This window comes from Apus apus, chromosome 3 (genome assembly GCF_020740795.1).
Source record: "Apus apus isolate bApuApu2 chromosome 3, bApuApu2.pri.cur, whole genome shotgun sequence".
In the NCBI taxonomy this organism is placed as follows: Eukaryota; Metazoa; Chordata; class Aves; order Apodiformes; family Apodidae; genus Apus; species Apus apus.
Genome location: NC_067284.1, coordinates 88,061,373 through 88,081,928, shown reverse-complemented (window position 1 = coordinate 88,081,928; position 20,556 = coordinate 88,061,373). Strand labels below are relative to the sequence as shown.

At 40.3% G+C, this 20,556-nt stretch overlaps 2 protein-coding genes across 7 annotated transcripts in view; one reads left to right on the top strand and one right to left on the bottom strand.

Annotated features, from left to right (window-relative positions):
* Positions 1–13,233, bottom strand: ARV1 (ARV1 homolog, fatty acid homeostasis modulator). 4 transcript variants are annotated; one of them, XM_051614830.1, is made up of 6 exons: positions 13,101–13,135; positions 6,337–6,569; positions 5,279–5,398; positions 4,609–4,762; positions 3,142–3,366; positions 1–2,135 (listed from the first exon to the last, which is right to left on the bottom strand). In XM_051614830.1, exons 2-6 carry the CDS (start codon positions 6,430–6,432, stop codon positions 2,029–2,031), a joined length of 702 nt encoding a protein of 233 aa, XP_051470790.1. In that variant the 5' UTR covers positions 6,433–6,569; positions 13,101–13,135; the 3' UTR covers positions 1–2,028. The 4 variants fall into 4 exon arrangements, with proteins under 4 accessions (XP_051470790.1, XP_051470788.1, XP_051470789.1 ...); XM_051614828.1 differs by lacking the exon at positions 6,337–6,569 and having other exon boundaries at positions 13,101–13,233; XM_051614829.1 differs by lacking the exon at positions 13,101–13,135 and having other exon boundaries at positions 6,337–12,520.
* A 191-nt stretch (positions 13,234–13,424) lies between these two features.
* TTC13 (tetratricopeptide repeat domain 13) overlaps positions 13,425–20,556 on the top strand; it is a 37,981-nt gene continuing 30,849 nt past the window's right edge. For all 3 annotated transcript variants that reach the window (XM_051614696.1, XM_051614695.1, XM_051614693.1), the window contains exons 1-3: positions 13,425–13,651; positions 16,134–16,228; positions 19,038–19,113. In XM_051614696.1, coding sequence (XP_051470656.1) covers positions 13,429–13,651; positions 16,134–16,228; positions 19,038–19,113 — 394 coding nt within the window. In that variant the 5' untranslated portion in view covers positions 13,425–13,428. The remainder of the gene's footprint in view (positions 13,652–16,133; positions 16,229–19,037; positions 19,114–20,556) is intronic.

The window sequence follows — 20,556 nt, the reverse complement described above, 5'->3', positions numbered from 1 at the left end:
TCCAGAATTAATTTTTTTTAATAAAAAAAAAAACACTTTAAGAAAACTGTTCTCAAATAAAATGTATGTACATTGTATTTACAAATTTGCTGCTGAATAGGTAATATTCACATTACATGTAACACAAAAATATTTCCCTTGCATTAGTCACACTTAAATGTGTTCTACTCAGCCTTCAGACTGAAACCAGTGCTGGAGCAGACAATGCAGAAATTTCTGAAAAAAAACATAACATTTTGTGTATAAACATGACACCCAAGATTAATTAAAAAAAAAAATAACCTAAGAGAAACAAACCAAAATACTGTTGTTACATCATTAGAAAAACGAAATTGGCAGTAGAAAGAATGTGCTCTTCCTGAAAGAGGGACATAAAAAGTGGTGAGAAACTTCAGCTCCAATGCTAATGTTGTATTAAGATTAATAGAGAGCTGGGTAAAAGCCAGATGACAGGTACAACACCAAACAGGGTTTGGCTCAGCAACCAGCATTTTCCTAGTGCATATTCTTCTGTCACCCTCTCTGTTGCAGCACAACTTCAGTCCTTCTTAAACTCAAGGCAGAAGGTGAAGGAGAAAAACAAAAGCAAGCCAGACCAGCATCCTTGACACTCTGACAAAGCATCTACTGCTCTTTCCCTTTGTACCTTCTCAACCTGCAGGCTCTGTTGCAACGCTGTGTGCTGCTGTTGTGGGAGGATGATGAGAGTTACACAAAGCACATTTGGCAACATACTGTTTTTAAACAAGCTTTTGCGGGCGGAGTATCTCCCCAGATCTAATTATGCACGCAAAGCATACACTAGATACCATGTTGCCAAAGCTGCTGCTCAGCTTTTTTTTGGCCTTCTCTACATGCTCAGAAAGATGTAAAGTGAAACACAAATGGCACGAGTGGTTTCAGCCTCTGACCTATTAAAACAAAATCAGCAACCATTTGCTTTTCTGACCAAGTATCTTATTGTAGCACAGGCAGTTGCAGACAAACAGGCAGGAGAATTAGACTTGGCAGGAACATACTGAAAACTGGTCTGCACAAAAGAAATAGGTTCATGTCCTAACTACTGTCTTGTGGAAACTGATTCTGACAGTTCCTTTGTGGGCCTTGTAGTCCTCTTTGCCTGCTGGGGAAAAAGATGCAGATCTTCTAGAAATGCTTCTTCACTATTTTAAGCCTAAACATGTTTTGTTTTTTGGTTTTGTACTTTTTTTAACAAGTAATTGTCTCTGGGTAATCAGCCTCACACTTCACTTTTTGCTTCCTCTCACCCTGTTGCAGGTGATGGCTGGATGCAGGACATGTGGCTGCACATCAGAGGCAGCAGCAGCCGTATACCAAACAGGGTGTATGCTGGGGATCAGAGTCCTTTCACTTTCTCTGCAGCTTTCAGAACAAAGTAGTAGCATTTATAAGACCATATAAAATTCCAAGCCAGTTAAAACTACAGAACCTAGAGGCTACTCTAGAATTAGGTATTTTATTATCTTGGATTGTTACATAAACATTCCAGAAAGTGCAACTTAGTTTTCCCACTCTAGTTTTACTTTGTGACACTTGCCATTTCCCTCATAAACTGTTTGCACATGATCACTTCTCTTTGAAAATCTGTTTTTTGCAGAAATACAAATTTTGGCTTTTCCATTTTTCCACTGACTCTTACTTCCTCTTAAGGGGACAGTTCATCCTCCTCTTTCTGCCAAAATGCAGTGACTGGTAGTAGTGATTTTTTTTTTTTGTGTGTGTACCCTTTTTGGAACAGCCATAGCTATGCAGCCAGATTTATAAAGCTGTTAGGATAGTGACACATTCATATTTTTGAATGGGAAAATAAACAAGCTAAGACTGAAGTTTTATGGCTTACAACATTAAATAGCCAAACATCTGAAGTGTCTCATTTTAAGTCATCCTAAAACTGCCTACACTCAACACTCGTTTTTTTCTCTATCATCTTTGGATCCTGCTGGCAGAGATCATTCTTAGAAAATGATCATCACGTTGTTGATATTTCTTCAGATCTGGGCTGACATTTCAAACATCCAATCCCATCTTCTGGAACAAGCAGACCACACCATTTTCCAAAAATAATCCAAAGAAGATGGCCAACCAAGGGAACATGCGGTTCAAGTTCAATGTAACTGCAAAAGAAAACAGAACAAATTTATCACTAGCCACTTAGAAAGATCACAGAATCATAGAATGGTTACAGTTGGCAGGGATCTGAAAGATCAAGTTCCAACCCCCCTGCTATAAGCAGGGACACCTCACACTAGACCAGGCTGCACAAACCTCGCCATGAACCTCCAGGGAGGATGCTTCCACAACCTCCCTAGGCAAACTATTCCAGTGCCTTACTACCCTCATGGTGAAAAATTTCTTCCTGATGTCTAACCTAAATCTACCCTCTTTCAGTTTAAATCCACTACCCCTTGTCCTATCACTATCTTCTCTGGTGAAAAGTCCCTCCCCAGCTTTCCTGTAGCCCCTTCAGGTACTGGAAGGCCACTATAAGGTCTTCCAAGAGCCTTCTCTTCTCCAGGCTGAATAGCCCAAACTCTCTCAGCCTGTCTTCACAGCAGAGGTGCTACAGCACTTTGATCATCTTCATGGCCCTTCTCTGGACCTTCTCCAACAGGTCTATATCTTTCCTGTGCTGAGGGCACCAGAGTTGTGCACAGTATTCCAGGTGCAGTCTCACAAGAGCAGATCAGAGGGGAAGAATCACCTCCCTTGCCCTTGTATGTATAAGAAATCACACAAATCTGTTAAAAGTCTGCATTCCAAAGCCATGCATAAAATTAACATGGCATTTTCATTTTCTGGACACACAAAGAACTCTGCTTTATGTTTCAATAATCCATGATGAGTTGTCTCAAATTCTAACCAATGGATCTGATGGATATAATACAGCATATACAAAAAGATGACAGTGAGATAAGAGATGCTTTTTCTTTTTTAATAAAGTGTTTTGTTTCATTCACTCTCTATTAAAGTCTAAATAACAGTCTTAAGCTAGAGCTATTTCAGTCACGTATCTAATACTTGGTAAAAGAATATTACAACAATAATAATGAATTCTATAACAGCTGCATTCTCACACACATTCTATACGAGTAATGTAGTAATAAAAAAGCAAAAACTTACCTCTAATTGCCTGAGAGTTTGATATCAAGACAAACACTTTTATAAATGCAAGGCACAAAGGTGTGTAGTCATGTTCCCAAATTACAGCTGGAATTAGCAAAAGCTTTCCATAGCTGGACAACAGCAGTGCTTTGAGAAGTAAAATGAATTCAGACTTTGTTTTCAGCAGCTCAGGTCTCATCCACCACAAGGTAATAAAAATGCCAACCAAAAATGAAGTTTGTTCTAAGAGGAAATAAAAGGAGTTGGAAAGAGAGAATAAAGAGTGAAAATCAAGGCCTTTTTTGGATTAATTTAAATGAAATGACGTGTCCCAAATGCAACTGAACCACTGCTATTTAGAAGACATAGGCAAATATGAACACGTCCTCCATCTTCTGTGTTCATTTTAATAGGCAAATATTACTACCACTTAAACTATTATGTATCATGACATTCAGAATAATGCCATCACAGAATTCTGCCTATAGGATTGTCATGCTCATAATTTCTGACACCAAACAGCACAGGAAGTTTAGCATAAGAACCACTTCACTCTTCCTATTTAACAAAAGAAGAGGTTTTTTTCAACTGTCAGGCAGTGAGATAAAGTCAATACTTGTCTCCTTTGAAAAGGTCACCAGCAATGAACCCTTTCTATCCAGCCTGAGAAAGAACACTAAAGTGAAAATATCATTGAGCTATTACACTTTTACTGACACCATGTCCCTGCGTAACACTGGAATTAAGGCAGATGTCAAAGCAACTCTCATGACAACTGTAGTAGATGAATTACTACTAAACAATGAGTTCCAGCATTTTTACTGACATGTTATGAAAACCTACGTAGAGCAACACTAGACAGTAAATTACTTAAGTTAAACTCTGAATGTCTAAGGAAAATACTAGTTTTTAAACACTAACACCAGAAAAGGTACAAGAATAGCAGTATAAACCTAATTAAAACAAAAAACATCTCCTGCCTTCAAACACTGTTTTAGATCACAGAAATATTTAGTCTTTACCAGTGATGACACTGCACTGTATTTTTGTGTATTCATTAAAAAAAACACAACCCAGATACAGCTTTTCCTAATTATTTTCTAATTCTGTAAGGATCATCCTTAATGGTGTATCACCTTAATGAATAATAAACCTTGATGTCAACATGAAATATGGAATAAGGCTCAGCTCTATGTTGGTCTTCAAACTATGCAAATGGATTCAGACAAAGATTTCTGAATACTGACACTTTTTGGTGTTTTGCTATCTAATGCTGATCACATCAGCCTGAACTGTAACCAGGATTAAAATATGCATTTGCATTAAATGAAGGCAAATTAGAAAGTATGTGCATAGTTTTTTAACCATACTGGGTTAATATCACCCATTCGGTATTAATTTTTGCAATACGGGCTTGTTGAAAGACTCATGAAGTTATTCAGTGCTCAAGAGCAGACAGTAACATGAACTAGTAATTGATCTTACCTAAAGAAGCTATACCAAACATTCGATAAAAATCCCATTCCTTGGCATATCTTATTAAGTCATCAGGATCTACATTTTGGCTTGAATCCTGTAGTTGCAACCACCTGACATAAGCTTCACAGAGCAAACAAAATATATAGAGCTTTCCATGAATCTGGTAAATAAAAGAATAATAAAAGCATTAGTATTAAATCAGCATAAACTAAAGCATTACTAAGAATTTGTTATTTAAAATACTTCTCAACATCTCTAAATAAACAAGCTATATAGGGTTGTTTTTTTTTGTTTAGAATATAAGCAAATTTCTTCTGTTGCGACACTAGTTTAGCACATCGTCCTTTCAACATCAATTAACATGACAGGCAAATTAAAGGGTGTAGAAAACTGCATTAACAGTTCTGTACACTTGCTTTTTTAACATTTAAGATAACTCCTGTATTTGCTAGTATTGTGGGATCACTACTGTGGAGACAGTAACTTTCTTAGTTATAGCTGGAGTTTGAGATTTTCCTGTGTTATATTAATGATATAATTGGTTCAGCTTGCTGGAACCTGTGAAAGGGTAGGAGAAGAACAGTCTCTAAAATTTTGCAACGATTACAAAAAATTACTAAATCTAAATATATATTTAACCAAAAAAAAGTCACAGGGCAGGGTGATTGCAACTTACATTTATCTTTGTATTGAAAAGAATGTGCCTGTATGCTTGTGCTTTGCATAAAACAGCATTAATCAATATGATAACAGGATCATACTCAATATATTTGTCCACAGGTTTCTGGCAGGATTTCTGAAAGTCACAAAATAAAAAGAATTAGGAAAAAAAGAAGAAAGGAAATCAAGAGTTCATAAAATGTTCCTCTAATCTTAGCAGTTGCATAAATCCAAATCAGCTACTCAATATTTATTAGTCTATCAAATGTCAATAGTTTTTTCATTAATCCAGAAAAATTGCTCCCCCTCCCCTGACACTGTTGACACACAGACTTCCCTTATAAAACAGAAAGATACATAATCAATTTTTACAGGCTTCAGATTAACACTGATAATAAACTGTAGATGCAAAAAACCAAAATACCTTCCCAAGACTTAAGAAATGCACCAGTATCTTGTCGGAGGTTACGTGATGATGGCCTACCTCCTGGGTATTTTTTGCCTTGTTTTGTTTGGGTTTTTTTAAGCAAAGTACTTTCTTCTATCATAGAATGGTTTGTGTTGGAAGAGACTTTAAAGATCATCTAGTTTCAAACCCTCTGCATGGGCAGGGACATCTCCCTCTAGACCAGGTTGCTCCAAGTCCTGTCTAGCCCATCTCTGAACACTTCAAGGGAGGGGCCATCCACAACTTCTTTGGGCAACCTGTTCCAGTGTCTCGCCACCCTAATAGTGAAGAATTTCTTCCTAATGTTTAACCTAAATCTACCTTCTCTAAGCTTAAAACCATTCCCCCTTGTCCTATCACTGGCCTCTCTGGTGAAAAGTCCCTCCCCAGCTTTCCTGTAGCCCCCTTCAGGTACTGGAAGGCTGCTCTAAGGTCTCCCCAGAGCCTTCTCTTCTCCAGGCTGAACAATCCCAACTCTCACAGCCTCTCCACAGGAGAGGTGCCCCAGCCCTCTGATTATCTCCATGGCCCTCCTCTGGACTTGCTCCAAGAGCTCCATGTCCTTCTCATGTTGTGTCCTTCTATCAGTTTCTTTTTTTCAAAGATGCTTTATCCTCCTATCCTACCTTTTTCTTCCTTTCAAGAAGACAGTACATGTTTTTTGCTGTTGCATTGTTCTTCCTTACTGGTAAACTGCCTGGATGTTCCAATTGATTTTCCATTATTGAACAGGCATCAATATATTCAGATAAAGTAGTTTTCACACACAGATATGGCCACAGAGTCAGAAGTTGCTGCTGCACAATGGTGAGACACTAGACCATTGCTTCTCCAAAACAGCTGCTGGTTCTTGCTGTGCCTGCTGGAGAGGTTATCACACCCAGACCACGGGGAACTGCTTGTCATCCCTTAAGATTTATTGACTTACCTGCATGGGTGGTCACTCCTTGACTTCAGTTACATGAGAAGGGCTAACAAAAAGCTGTTAAACCAACTGTGAACAGAGTTGTTAAACAACAGCCTTACAAAAGCCTCATCTAGCAGACCTGAGGGGGAAATAACTTCTAACAGAGAGCAGAGGAGCAGCAGCAGCTGAACATGCAGACCACTTCAGCTCAGAGTGCTTGCAGAAGGGTGCCTGCCTGCAGGCCAGCTTTCTCCAGCTCCCATCCTCCAGTTCAGCTACTTGTTTCCTCCAGTGTGTCCTCAGCTAATCCCACTCCCCTGGGCCTTCAGATCAGCTGCCATGCTCAGAGTACAACTGTCAGAGAAACAATCTCTATTTGCATTTCAATGAGTGCACAGCTATGCACTGTCAGAATGGAAATTATGCACACAACTTCCGAGAATGTTGTAGTAGTAAAAAATGCAGCATTAGACAACACACACCTATGACAAATTCCCAGGAAATACAAAAAGATTTTTTCAATTTTATAGGGATTCCTTGTGTCCAAAGTTAACTTTGCCTTGCTATTTACCAGAATGATTACTGGAGAATTTGAGAATGCAAAACATTACTAGCAGATTGACTCAAAAGTCCAACACTCATACTAAGAACAACATCCTAACAAATGCACAAGTTGAATAGAGTATCTAAGGAATGTTTGAATCAGTGTTTCTTAGTCCAGCTCAAGAAAAACACCCAGCAAACTCATTTGGAGTCAAAAAGAAAACATGACAGCACACAAGTTTGAGGTAATGAATTAAAAAATTGACTCAATGAACAAACAATTCGATAGGTCTAAAATTAAAGTGAGCAAGATGGGAGAAAGGATGTAATTAACAGCCAACCACAGCTACAGGATTTAATAGAGTGAAAGAAGAAATTGCAACTATCATTAAAGGCAGTGTCTTGCTTCATTTCTCTGTACAGGGAAATAATGAATGATATTCTTATAGGTGGTAATTTACATGTCAAATCTCTTGCTTGATGTAGCACAGGAAAACTCAAATTCTTTTAATAGGCTTATTCACACCAGCACTGGACAAGCACATACAGAAGATTATCCTTGAACACAATGGATGTCATAAAAGTTAGATGAAGGATATCCTACATACTACAGGATTTATTATGTCTTCAGATTTTTCTACAACAGTACATATTTTGACCATGGTGAAAAATCTGAGAAGAGTTAAGAATGACCTTTTCAAGTAGAGGGTCCCAACCAAACAGCAATCAAAAAACTTGCAATTAAGAGGTATTGAAAAATTGTCACTGTTGTCTGACATGAATTTTAGACAATTGAAATATATCAAACCAACCTTACAGACAAAACCAACGACACAGAAATGCTACTGCAGATATATAAGGAGACTGCTATGAAAGAATACACAAATTGTGGAGTTACCCATAAGAATGGGTCTTCTGCTCCACAGCTTCTGGCAGCCACAACCACATCTTCTGCAGCTGCCAGAATGATGTTTAATTCAGTATTTCAGCTCTGGCAGGGGGGTTGGACTAGATGATCTTTCAAGGTCCCTTCCAACCCCTAGGATTCTGTGATTCTGTCATATCACCACCAAACATTTAAGAATCCTATTTCCTGTGTTACTTAAACAGGGAAAAACATTCTGCCACATCACAGAAGACCAGCCATATTCTGGCTTTCCCACCCAGGCATACAGATTATGTTGCAGAAAAGAGAGGTTAAGCTGGACACTGTAAATTTTATGTATGTGCCTTCCTCTAAATTGGTAAATTTAGGGAAAATTACAAATGTTTGATACTGACTCACTGAATCCAAATAGATACTATGCTCCCCTAATGTGAATGAATGTATTCAATATTCTAGTCAATTTAAATGGATATTAGTTTAAGAACTGTTTGACTAATAAAATCTTTAGGAATATTTGGTTATGTTTGCCTGTTGTTTAAAAAACCAAACAAAAACCCAAGAAAAAACCTGAAAACAACAAACCATCAAACAAACAAACAAACAAACAATTTTCATAACATAGAAATAGGCTTTTTTAAATTATTTTTTTTAATTAGCAAAGACAGCTTTAAGGAGAAAAAAAATAACCTTCAAAGGCAGTACAGCCATGCTCTTGACAGTGTGGTGTGTCAGATTCTTTCTGATCAAAGCAATCCAAAGGGAAGTAACACGTTTTAACATCTGAGTTGTATTGAGACAAAAGTACTGAAGTGTTAATTCTGACTGTATTTTTATCAGCCTTTTAGAGAACACTACTCAAAAACATACCTCTCCTTTATTCATCAAAGATAGTCAACTGTGAACACAGTTTACAAACACATGCCAAATACAATACAGTACACAAATATTTGAGAAAATACTTGCTGTCACTGAAGGGCAAAGTTCCTAAAGTATACACCAATAACTTTTTGAGAGTGCTCTCTCCAATGTTAAAATATAACTAATTTTCTTAAGTATTTTTGGATGGGGCGATGGAAGGGAAAAACGTTCTTGTAGTGGAAGCCATAGAACACTACAGAAAACAAAAATATAGATTGAATAACAAAGCTGTATTCTGAACTAAAAATACAATGAAAAACACACCAGGAATATGCTTGCAATTCTCTAGTCATTAGAAACACCAGTGACAGAGTCTCATTTTAGTATTCCTTTCTCCAGGGTTTGGAGTTTGGCAAAATTAAGCTACAATTTTTTGCTGATTTTACAGCAGATTTTAACAACATTTACATAGCTTCAACATGAACATAGGTCCATAGGGCAAACTAACATGGACACATCATCTTGCAAGTGTGCCCTTAATCCCAGTTGCACCCTTAAACATTAAAATGTAATTAGCTGTGCTGCTTTCAGGAATGGGTTCTTTATTAGGTGTCTGGCTAAGTGTCATAATAAGCTGAAAAGCAAAGCAGCCCAGTTTCAGATGCATTCCATTTCAGAAAGCTAATAGTAAAAAAAATCTTTTTGAATTTTTCCTGAATGATACCTTTTCCAGTAGTGAGTTGGTCTGTAGATTGAGTAATGTAAATAAGAAAAACAACATTTCTTTTCCAGGATGATCTTTTTACTCTTGACAGATTCTTCACCTTACCACATAAATGCTTTGCATTCAAAGCATCTACAGTCTATCTGACTTGCTGCAATAAAAGAGCATTTCAATTATTTTTTAATTGCAGAAAAGCTAAATGAAGTGTGCACTGTCAGGCAATTTGGCTTTCTTATTACAAAACACAAGGGGAATCCTGACTGAGCTCTACATATTGCAATGAATAATTTATTTCCCTTTGTTAGGATCTGGAACAATTAACATTTTTTAAACTTTAACCACAACAACATATATGTAACTTAAAACTAAATTAAAAAGGCATGGTTTTCCTTTTATTTTTTAGTAAGTCAAGTTTGCTAATTTCCTCTTATATTATTTGCATTTTGACTGCAGAATTTACTCCAGGTTAGCTCACTGTGTTTTTTTTCCCCTTCTAGCATTAAGACGACAGTGGCAATGTTATCTGAACAGTATTTTTTTCTTCCTGTTGTTAATGGTTGGTTAGTAATATAATCAGTGAAGATTTACTGTATTATTTGCAGATCCTTTAAGTTTTAAGGATCTCAAAATAATTAACAAAGACCTCCTCTATAAAGAACCACTTAGACTTACTTTCACCATCACTTCTGGTTTGGAATAGGGAAAATATCAGCATGTTCATGGCACAGGACTGGAACCAGACCCATGAGTTGCGAAGCAACCATCAAAAGTCACCTTTGTTGGAGGCAATCTGAACACACCTGCACAGCCCATCCCACTCCCCCACCACCTTCAGTTATCATGCTGAAGACAAAGCATATTGAACATGTCTCCTGGAGGAGCTGAATTTCTTCAGAATATTATTGTCCATTTTTAGGTTCTTTTTAAGGAGCCATAGTCCACCTATTTCTTGTAAACACATTTTCATGGGAAAATACATGCAGGATGAGAAAAAGGTTCATTTACCAAATGTGAATGTCAAGCAAGGAATGTGTAATGCCAGAGGTTTAAGCTCAGCTTCTGCTGAAACTGGCCTTTTAAAAAGAGAAGTTACAAAACTTGAAGAATTTGTGGCAGTGAGCCACCTTGCATGACTTTTAATAAAAGACAAAATCTTTCTATAGTGAATTTCAAGGTACTGAGTAGACTTCCATGTTTGACAGAAGAAGGTTTCTTTAGCTTCTTCAGTATCCGTTGCAAATTTATTTCTAGGGTGGACATTAATGCTTGTGAGGTCTTGAATATTTCCCCACATTAAAATTACAATATGGACCACAAAGAAACTTCCAATTCTCTGAAGAGCAATAACAAATGCTGCAGAAACTAAAGTGAAACAGCACCATGAATATTAGGCTGAATTTCCAAAACTCCACTCCAATACTGTGAGCTGGAAACAGATGTTCCCTAACAGAAGCTTTGAGTATTTGTCTCTGGAAAAATCTCCGCTCTTTGCTTCAACAGATGATTAACACAATACAAAGGAACGGTATTTTGCTCAAGCATTCAAATTTAAATCTCTGCCCGAAAATCAGGCCCAGAAAAGGTAAAACAAATGTAGGAATAGACAGAAGATGCTGTTGAGAGGATTTAGCATCTTCATCTCAGGATGATGTTCCAACAGGTGTTGAATGACCAGGAACATCCTGAGAATGGCAAAGACTTTTTAGAGGCAGATTTATCAATTTATCATTGATAACTTTAAACTAGCATGGGGAAAATCTCTAGGTCAGAATAAAACAGTGATGATCTTGCCAATGTTCTGATTGTTCCTAATGTTCTTGGGCCAAAAGAAAAAAATAAATGCTTAATGTTAAAAACAACCCAACAATTGTTCCATGTATGCCTTTTCTTAATGTGTCAGTATTTTCATGTACCACTTGCAAATAGGAATCCCACACAAGTATCCCAAAGCTTTAAAAAAAACAACCCCAAACATTATCTAGACAACATCGATTGACCTCACTTTGAGTATCACTGTACAATCTTTTTATGTACTTTTCACTTTTTCTCCCTTATGCTTTCTCCCTTAGTTTGTCTTTTACCTAAGAAAAGTGCTGATCTCTCCAGTTTGAGATGTCTGCAGAGATATTTTGTACATTGTCAGCTGGCTTATGCTCTACAGCAACAAGCCATTTTACCTGACAGCTAGGCTGGGAAAAGAGGGATGTGATTTCTACTATCATCAGTAATTTGTGCTTATCCTGTTTTCACAGTGCCCTGTTGAAAACAGAATAACATGTATCTTTCAGCTTGAGCTAACCACTGTTTCCCCAAATACATACCAGCCACTGACCTCTATGATCTGGTTGCCTATGATCTCTATTTTTGATCTAACAAATGCTTGAATGACTCAGAACTTACAAAGTTGAAAAGGAATTCATCACACCTTCTATGCAAGGCTTTCTGGTCACATTACATTTATAGCTTCACGGTTAGTAAACTAACCAAGCCTCTATTAACACTCTCAAAATGCCAGGGGCTACAAAACCAGGGGAAACAACCACAAAGAAAATCTGAATGATGCACAACTAATTCCTTACAGAATACAAAGTATTCAACAACTGCTTCAAGCACAAGGTTTCCCAATTTTATAAGGAACAGACGGGATGTTGTGAAACACAAACACAGATAAAACCAAAGGCTTAGCAGAGATGTATTCGCAGATCCCTCCATTCCAGAATTCCAGACTCCAGGCTGCTCAGTGATTCAGTATTTTTTACACACAGCAAAAAAAAAGGGTCAAAACTAACCACTGGAGACAAGCCTACATCAACCTTACAAAAACTTTGAAAGGAGTAGTTTAGAAATAGTTGAAAATACTGCTTTAAAAGGTTGTGGGTTTGGTTTTGGGGTTTTTTTGGTGTGTGTGTGTTTTTTTTTTCCTGTGGCTGCAAAGTCTGCAAGAAAACAGTGGAAACACTAAAAGAGAAGGAAGTTATTTTAGCACGATGAAAAAAACTGGGGAAAAAAAATGACCTCTCTGAGAGGCAGAGCGGGCAGGGAGAGCGCTGAGCCGCCTAGAACACGCAGGTGCCACTGTGGCTGGGTAACTAACACGGCGGTCCCTCCCCACACGCTCAGTAACCACCAGTCAAAACCTGACCTGCAGGCCCAACCGCTTCCCGGCCTCTCTGCAGCTGCCTGACCCTAGGGCTGCGCTCAGAGCGGCTCCTCGGCGCGCAGGAGGCCGGGGGCGCAGCGCCAGGGCCGCCCCGGGGCTCCCGCAGGGGATCAGGCTCCCCCGCAGGGCCGCCCCGCACCGGCCCCGCACAGCGGCCCCACCCGCCAGGCCCGAGCCCGCCCGCAGGGGGCGCTCCCGAGGCGCGAGGCGCGGCCGGGCGGGCACGCCGGCACGTGCCGCCTGCTGACGCCGCAGCCTCCCACCCGCCCCCCGGCCTCCGCCCCGCCCCCCGCGCCCGCCGCCCGCGCTCACGCAGATGGAGATGCGGAGCACCCCGCGCCGGTAGTCCCTGTACAGCTCCGCCGCCTCCCGGCTGCACTCGATGCAGCGGTACGCGCCGCCCGCCGCCATGGCACGCGACAGCACGCCTCGGCCGGTCACCGCTTCGCTTCCGCGGCCGGGGGCGGAGCCTAGCGAGCTCCCGCGCCGCGGTGCATCCCGGGAGTTGTGGTTTTCCACCGGCTCCGCCACCGGCCGGGCCCTGCCGACGAGGAACTTCATGTCCCAGGGGGCAGCGCGGCGGGGCCCGGCCCCTCCCGTGGGAGGGGCGGCGGGGCCGCCCGCCGGGCCAGCGGTGCGCATGCGCCCTGCGAAGATGGCACCTGCCGGCGGCTCGGCGGCCGTGCGGGCGCTGCGGGTGTGGCTGGCCCGGCTGGCCCTGCTGGCCCGGGCTGCCCTGGCCCTGACCGAGCAGTACCCGGCCCTCTCCCTGCTGAAGCAGGAGCTGCACCGGCAGCGCCAGGGCCCGGCGGGGGGCTGCGCCGCGGCAGGAGAGTGGGCAGAGCAGTACTCGGCAGAGTGCGGTGAGTCGGCGGGCGTCGTGGCGGCCACCGCCCCCAGCCGCGGGCGGGTGCAGGGGCCGGCAGCCCGGCGGAGCCCTCAGGCCGCTCCCCTCCCTCCCCTCCTGCCGGGGCCGCAGAAGAGGAAGCGCTGCGGGGCCTCGCCTCACGCCTCACGCCGCGGGTGGCCGTGGGGACGCGGGCCCTGGGCGGTGCGGGTGCCGGCGGCGGGAGAGCGGGCAGCGGGGCTGGGCGCGCTGCTGCTGCTGCTGCTCAGCTGGCTCATGCCGAGGCATCTTCTCCGGGGGCTGCACCCGTGCGGTGCCGCGGGGCGGGGCGGAGGCGGCCCCCGAGGCGCGGGCAGGGGGAGACGCGCTGGCCCCGGTCCCGCCGGAGCCGCGGGGCCCGCGGTGCCGCCCGGCAGCGCTCCTGCTGGCCCGCCCGGCCGGCCCAGCGTGCTGGGTGGCACGGCAGCCGCTGGTGCTGCTGTCCCTGCCTTGCCTGGGGCCTGGTTAATCTTCAGCCGCCGGTCTGTGTGTTCTGTCGGTGAGCTGGGAGCTCCTCTTTAGGAGGGCCGCGTTCAGGGAGCAGGTCTGGTCTTCGTCAGGGTAACTGACGGTTTCTAATACAGGCACAGTTGAAACTGTTTTTATGAGCTTAAGTTTCTCCTGCATCAGGGTGGTGTGACTTAAGTATGTGCTGTACAAAAATGCCAGTCTGAATGACAACGTGCATGAAATACAGATGCCATGTGGACGTTTACATGAGAATGACCAGTGATGTGTAACGACTGCTTAGCTGTCTGCAGGGTTGTTTTTCCACCCGCTTATTTAATAAAATCTGTGCTCATAACAACAATTGCTGTGATCCCTGAGGACAACATACAGCTTGTGTAATCCACTCAAATTTATAAGCTTTCTAGATCCATTTTTCCCCGTGAGTGAAGCTGTTTGTTGTCCCAAGAACTGCAAGATTTGAAGGTTCCTTTCCCCCTGCATCTTGTAAAGGATAGGCTATTATTATTCCTTGTCACCTTATTTAAAAATTCCGTCACTAAATTCACACTGTTTTGCTGAAATCATTGTGGAGGGACGCTGTGCCTGCACCTCTGTGGTTTGGTTTGTGAAGCAAAAATTGCTCAGTGAGGCCATGAGCACCAACACAGAACAAGTAACGTGTTAATAACACTACCACAGCACGGGAGGGTTTGGCCAACGTGAAGAGCAAAGGGCAGTCCTGAAACCACTTACTAGCAATGCTTCTTCTGGAAACTGGGTGGTGAGCCACTGTTCTTACAGGACTTTTCGAGTTTAAACTTTGACCTTCTGCTTTTCGCCACTCTTGGTTCTACTGTAAAACTTCTCCCAGCAGTTATCATTTATGGCTCAGCTTAGTTCCAAATTTCTATTTACAGGGAATGATTTTAGAAGCTATTTTTACTTCTCTTTATTAGAAAACTTCCTTTTTGTCTTTTAGCACTGTACTTGTAAGAAATGGGTAGTTAATTAACTGCAGCCTGTATGTAATAAAAATATAAGAATATCACTGCCTGTAAAAGTGAATTAGAAAGATACTGACCTCAGCCTTTCAAACTTAGCATTAAGCTTGTATTTGCAAATTCTGGGGAAGATGATAAAATTTGGTATTTGACGTGGAATCAAAGAGATAATAATGTTTATTTGCTTTTTCTTATTTACTCTTGAAATATTTCAAGTTAATAGAAGTTTTAAGTTCCAAACATTTTAAAGCTAACAATTTTGATTGAGGTAGCAGTTGAAGTACCACTTAGGTGAAGTAGTGACTTCTTTAATCTGGGGATATGGTTGGTTGTGTTTTTTTTTTTTTTTTAATTTTTTCTCTGCTATTCCAATAAGCTGGGTTTGACTTTTTACAGATTTGGATCAATCTTACACATTTTATAATGGACTTTTATTAATATACCTGTGAGGACCTTTGTATGTGTTCAGGCAATTACAGTTTGCTGTTCTGTCTGATTTTTACTGTCCATACCTCCGTTGCCTGAACTTCCAGCAGCAGCAGCTCTTTCCCCGCTCTGTATGGTCTGTTCAGTTTATTTTCCTCTTTGTATTTGGAATGATAATTTTGCCTTTAATTTTTGGGCCAGAGACAGAATCGTAATGCCAAACGGGGATATGTCTATCCCGTGCCTTTCTTATTTGCTTCCAGCTTCCTCCCTTTTTATCCCACTCTCCACACTTGTTTTTTTAGCACCTTCATTTAATTTTGTTTTTCATGTATTTTTAGCCAAAAGCATAAGCAGAAGTAGTGATAAAACTAACCACATAGAAGCAGTCATGTCAGCTGTTGCTTTCCTGACTCTGTGGATGTAGAGCTGTGTGCAGAAAGCACTACGTGAAAGTTCTGCCCTGTGGACTGTCCAATGGGGAAGCTGTTCAGATGAACATGAGGAAATGCAAGATGTGATAACAGAACATACATGTAACTCGTTGAGTTCCTAAAGGTATTTTCTCTCTTTTTCCCACAGATTCATCGTTTTTGCACTTCCATGAATCAGACTGTGACATAGGAGGGTCTTCATCTTGTGAATCTGTTTTTTCTTTCAACACAGAAAAAATTCTGGTATGCTATCAAAAATGTAATATACAAAACAATTTTTAATAGATTGTTGAAGTCGCAGATCAGTTTAGCTCCATAATGAGTTAAAATTAAGTTTGCACAAATAATGACAAATAGAATCATTAGGAGTAGGTTCCCAAAGGCTCAAGTAGGAATGAACTCAAGTTGGTAATGAATGATTTTGTAGTACTCCACCACGAGTCCTACGGCTGTCAGCAGCTTCAACTGATGGAAGCTGATGTTTCTGCTGCAGGCTAACCTTCACCTGGCTTAGTCTGCCAATTCATTTTTTATCTTTAGGGGTGCAGAGGATATGCCTGAAAAAGGTAAAAACGTGTTTGTTTTATCCAGATTAACTGCTTGAGGAGGTTTACCATATAACGTGTGTGAGAGTAGGAGTGGTAACTTGCAATCACTATGTGCACAGGTGATAGAGTTAGAGGCTTCAGACTATATTTCACTGTATGTAATGCAGACATGGTATGTGGAGAATGAGGGTATCTCTTGATAGAGAGACTTCAAGGGGATTATTTTAGAATTTGGGTTTTCTTGCAATGCTACTGTTAACCTGTTGATCTTGAACAAATATCATCTTCACTCTACATCAGAATATAGGTTTGATGTTACTTCATCAGTCCAATAGAGTCACAGATACTGAAAATCTTCAAGTAACTCCCATGGGAGTATACAAAGAAGCCTTGCCAAATTTGTAGAAATTATTTGGTGTAGGGGAGCTTGAAAACAGTATTCTAATTCAAAGCAACTTCTCCAAAGGTGACATTTGGAAATAAAACTACTCTACAGCAAATTTATCAAGACAATTATTTAACTTGAATGTTCTCCTTAGACATGACTTCATCAGATATTGATCAGATCTTCTGTGTAGTCTAGTGGTACCAGCAATTCTTGCAAAGACCATGGTATGTGTATTAGTTTGTTAGAAATTCCCCTGTTACAAAGGAAAAAAAAAGTTTTTGAAAAGAGCAACAATTCAGCCTATCAGGAGCTGGTGCTGTGATGAAAATTCCTTTCTCATCCCCAAAGACAGATGACTTGCAGTTTTTGCATGTAGAGCTGCAGGATATCTGAGCTGTAACTTGATTCAGAATTTGTTGAAGTATGAATCCCCTTCCTCCCCTATCTCAAGAGCCAAACAAAACAGATGAGTCAGGTGAGGGTGGGGAAACCTGTGAGGTGCTTCTCTTGCCGAGTGTCACATGCAGCTTTATAATTCATAGGATATTAATGTGATGCCAGATTATTTTGTTTGTAGCTTATTCTCCTATAACCAGCATGAAATCTTTAAAGGTATAGGCCTTTTTTGTAAATCCATCAAGGAAAAGGTTGTACTTGGGTAATTTATTTTTTTTTCTAAAGTTAAGACAATTGCAGAAGAATAATATTTTGCAGAGTTAGATGTTGAAGATAACTTTCTGACGTAGATTTTTTGGAAATCACCTGAAGGCCATTGGTAATATTAAAAGGTTGTGTTTGGAGTTTTGTGTTTTGTAAATATATGTGGTCTGCAATGTAGATTTAGTTTTCTAACAGAGGTGTACCTGTTGAACCCTGCTCATTCTTGTGCTGCTTTTTAATGAGGTTTTTCTATGAGGAAAAGAACTTTTCCATCCTGTTAATGTAGGTGCAGCAGCAGGTGAAGTAATAATTCTCAGATTATTAATAGTGTAATGTAGAACTCATATATGATCTCTATATTCAGTAAAACCAAACTTTGGAAAATCTGATTTATTTTTCCTACCCTCCAAAATACTTAAGCATTTAGAGCGACCAAACTTCCTTTTCATTCCTAAGGCTATTAGATGAACAGGGCAGAAACTCTGCAATGGGATTCAGCCAGTGACTTCAGTGCTTTGTAAATAATTGAAATGTCTGCGTCCAGACATGAGGCAAGTACTGATGCTACTTTTCATTGAACAAGCCAAAAAAAGTGGAAGGAGGAGAACATAGTGCAATCCTCTCAGTAGAGGAAGTGATGAGTTAATATATTTAACTGAAGTTAAGGTGTTTAACTGTCTTCTCTGAAGTTAAAGATGTACATATCTGCTGATTAACTGAAGCAAAATAAGAGAACTGAGCAGTGAGAGAAGTTGCTTTCTAAAGCAGTTTGGAAGGCCTATTAATTGAGCGTTTTGTGTTTTTCTAACAGTCTCCTCTGGTAGGCTCACAGCTGTCTATGGAAAATACTTATGAAAATGAACAGAGTGGAGCATTTCTTTATTTCTGAAGAGTCTTACTGTTTGGAGAACTGAACTCATAGATGAGGCTACAGTTGGTTGAACAAAGTTACTGTTAAAAGCCTTTATACTTTAGTGTGGCCCTCTTAAATTGTATTTAATGCTCAAGAGGTATTCTTTTCAGTCTTTCGTTTTCAATGTTGTATCCTTCTGTAGTACCCGATCCTTCGCAAGAGACAAAGGAATAATTAGTGGGGTAAAGAGCATAAACTTTCTTATGATGTAGTGCATGTTTTAGACTTCCAAAGCTATGTCTTAAGGAGAATACAGAATACAGAATTAATACAGAAACTTCAGCCACTGGCAAATTGCTGACAATGTCCTTTCATCTGGAAGGCTTGGTTAGACTTACTTAGAGAGGATGACAGCAGCAGCTGACTGAAGAGCAGTTGTTCTCCCTGTGGAAGACTAGGAATGATTTTTTTTTTTCAGTTACCTTAAAGCAATCACACTAGTCTTATCTTTTGATTTAAGGCATTCTCTTAAGGATTTAAGACATGGGTTTCTATTAAATTCTTCATTGTTGTTTCCTGAACACTTAAAAACATGTTTTACAGAGTCAAGCGAAGTTGCTTGCAGAGCAAAAACGCTTTCCATTTGCTACTGATAATGACAACACAAACGAAGAATTGGGTAAGATGTCTTACATAAGGTTTATGTGCTAATTATTAGCACTGAATGTTTTGAAACTGAACTGATGATTTCTTAGTGATGCATTTATTTTAAAGTGATCCCAGTAAGCCTGAAAATGCAGTGACTTTTCTCTGGTCATACAAAGAAAATATGTCTCTCTCTTCCTAAAAATCTTTTCTGCTTTGCTTACTAGAATTCTTCACCATGTCTGCTTAAGGTTCAAAAATCATTTTGATTAAGTTCTGTTAAACAGTCTCAGCTACTTCCTGCTTCCTTTTTTCTGCCGTTATTGATGACTAAAACTATTCAAGCATCCAGAAAATTTTATGAATAGAATATGCTTTCTATCAAGCATAGATCTTGAATCTGTCATCCCTACCACACTCTTGTCGTGTTGAGGCTTATAGGCAGCAGGAAGGCTATGTGAATTATGTCCTTATACAGACTGCTACTTGATATTTTTTCAGAGCACGCTCAGCACAGAAAATAAAGGCATTCCAAATAAATCAGCAGGAAATACTTTTATCAAAGGATTTGGGGAAGCAGTTACATGCACGGCTTCTCCAAACTGGTATCCTCTCTAGGAAGCAGAGGTATTATAAGGCAGCAAAGACATTGCTGAGGATGTATGTAAAGAAAGGCAGCAGATGGTCTTTTATATAAGAGCAAAGGAAGACTTTGCTCATAAGTTGTCTAAATAAATTAAAACAATTGAGTAGTTTTTTGTTGATATAATTTCTGCCTTCAGGGATTTATCTAGGAAAATTTGGGGGCTTAATCTTTTCTCATATTCCCAGTATACCTAACTATGTTAATAGAATCCTGCAGGGAATACCGAACTTCCATCCATCAGAAAATATTTGATGCTTTTTGTATATGCTCTGTAGATTTGGAAGACTTTGCAGGAAGGTCCCTATTCTCATATTTGGCCTGTAGGCTCACAGCTACCTACTCATTTTATTTCAAGTCTGTGCTGGTGTGAGGAGCCTGGATCCTTGTTTGTGTGTGTTACTTTTAACTCTTTTGAGGCAAAGTACAGTGAAAAATATGGGACAGTCTGAAGCAATGTTGGTACCCAAATACTTGGGCTAATGTACCATTGTTAATGCTTAGTTTTTTTGTAATAAAATACTTGTATTTTTGTAGCATTTAATTAAAGATGAAAAGATTAATCAAAGAGATAAAATTATAAAAGAGGCTAATACTGTATCAGCTACTAGCTGCCAATCAGTTGCCATAATTTTACATAGTCTACAACCTCCTGTATTTTGCCAGGAGTCTTGGATAAACAAAATAAATTCATTACCAGCAAGACAATGAGTCTTCATTATCTTGCTTCCTTTGCTTTATTCCTTAGTAGTGGCATGTTTGAGTTTGTTTTATTTTACATGCCAACTGTTCTGTGTTCTGGGATTAGAACTGTAAAGATAATACTAAGAACTG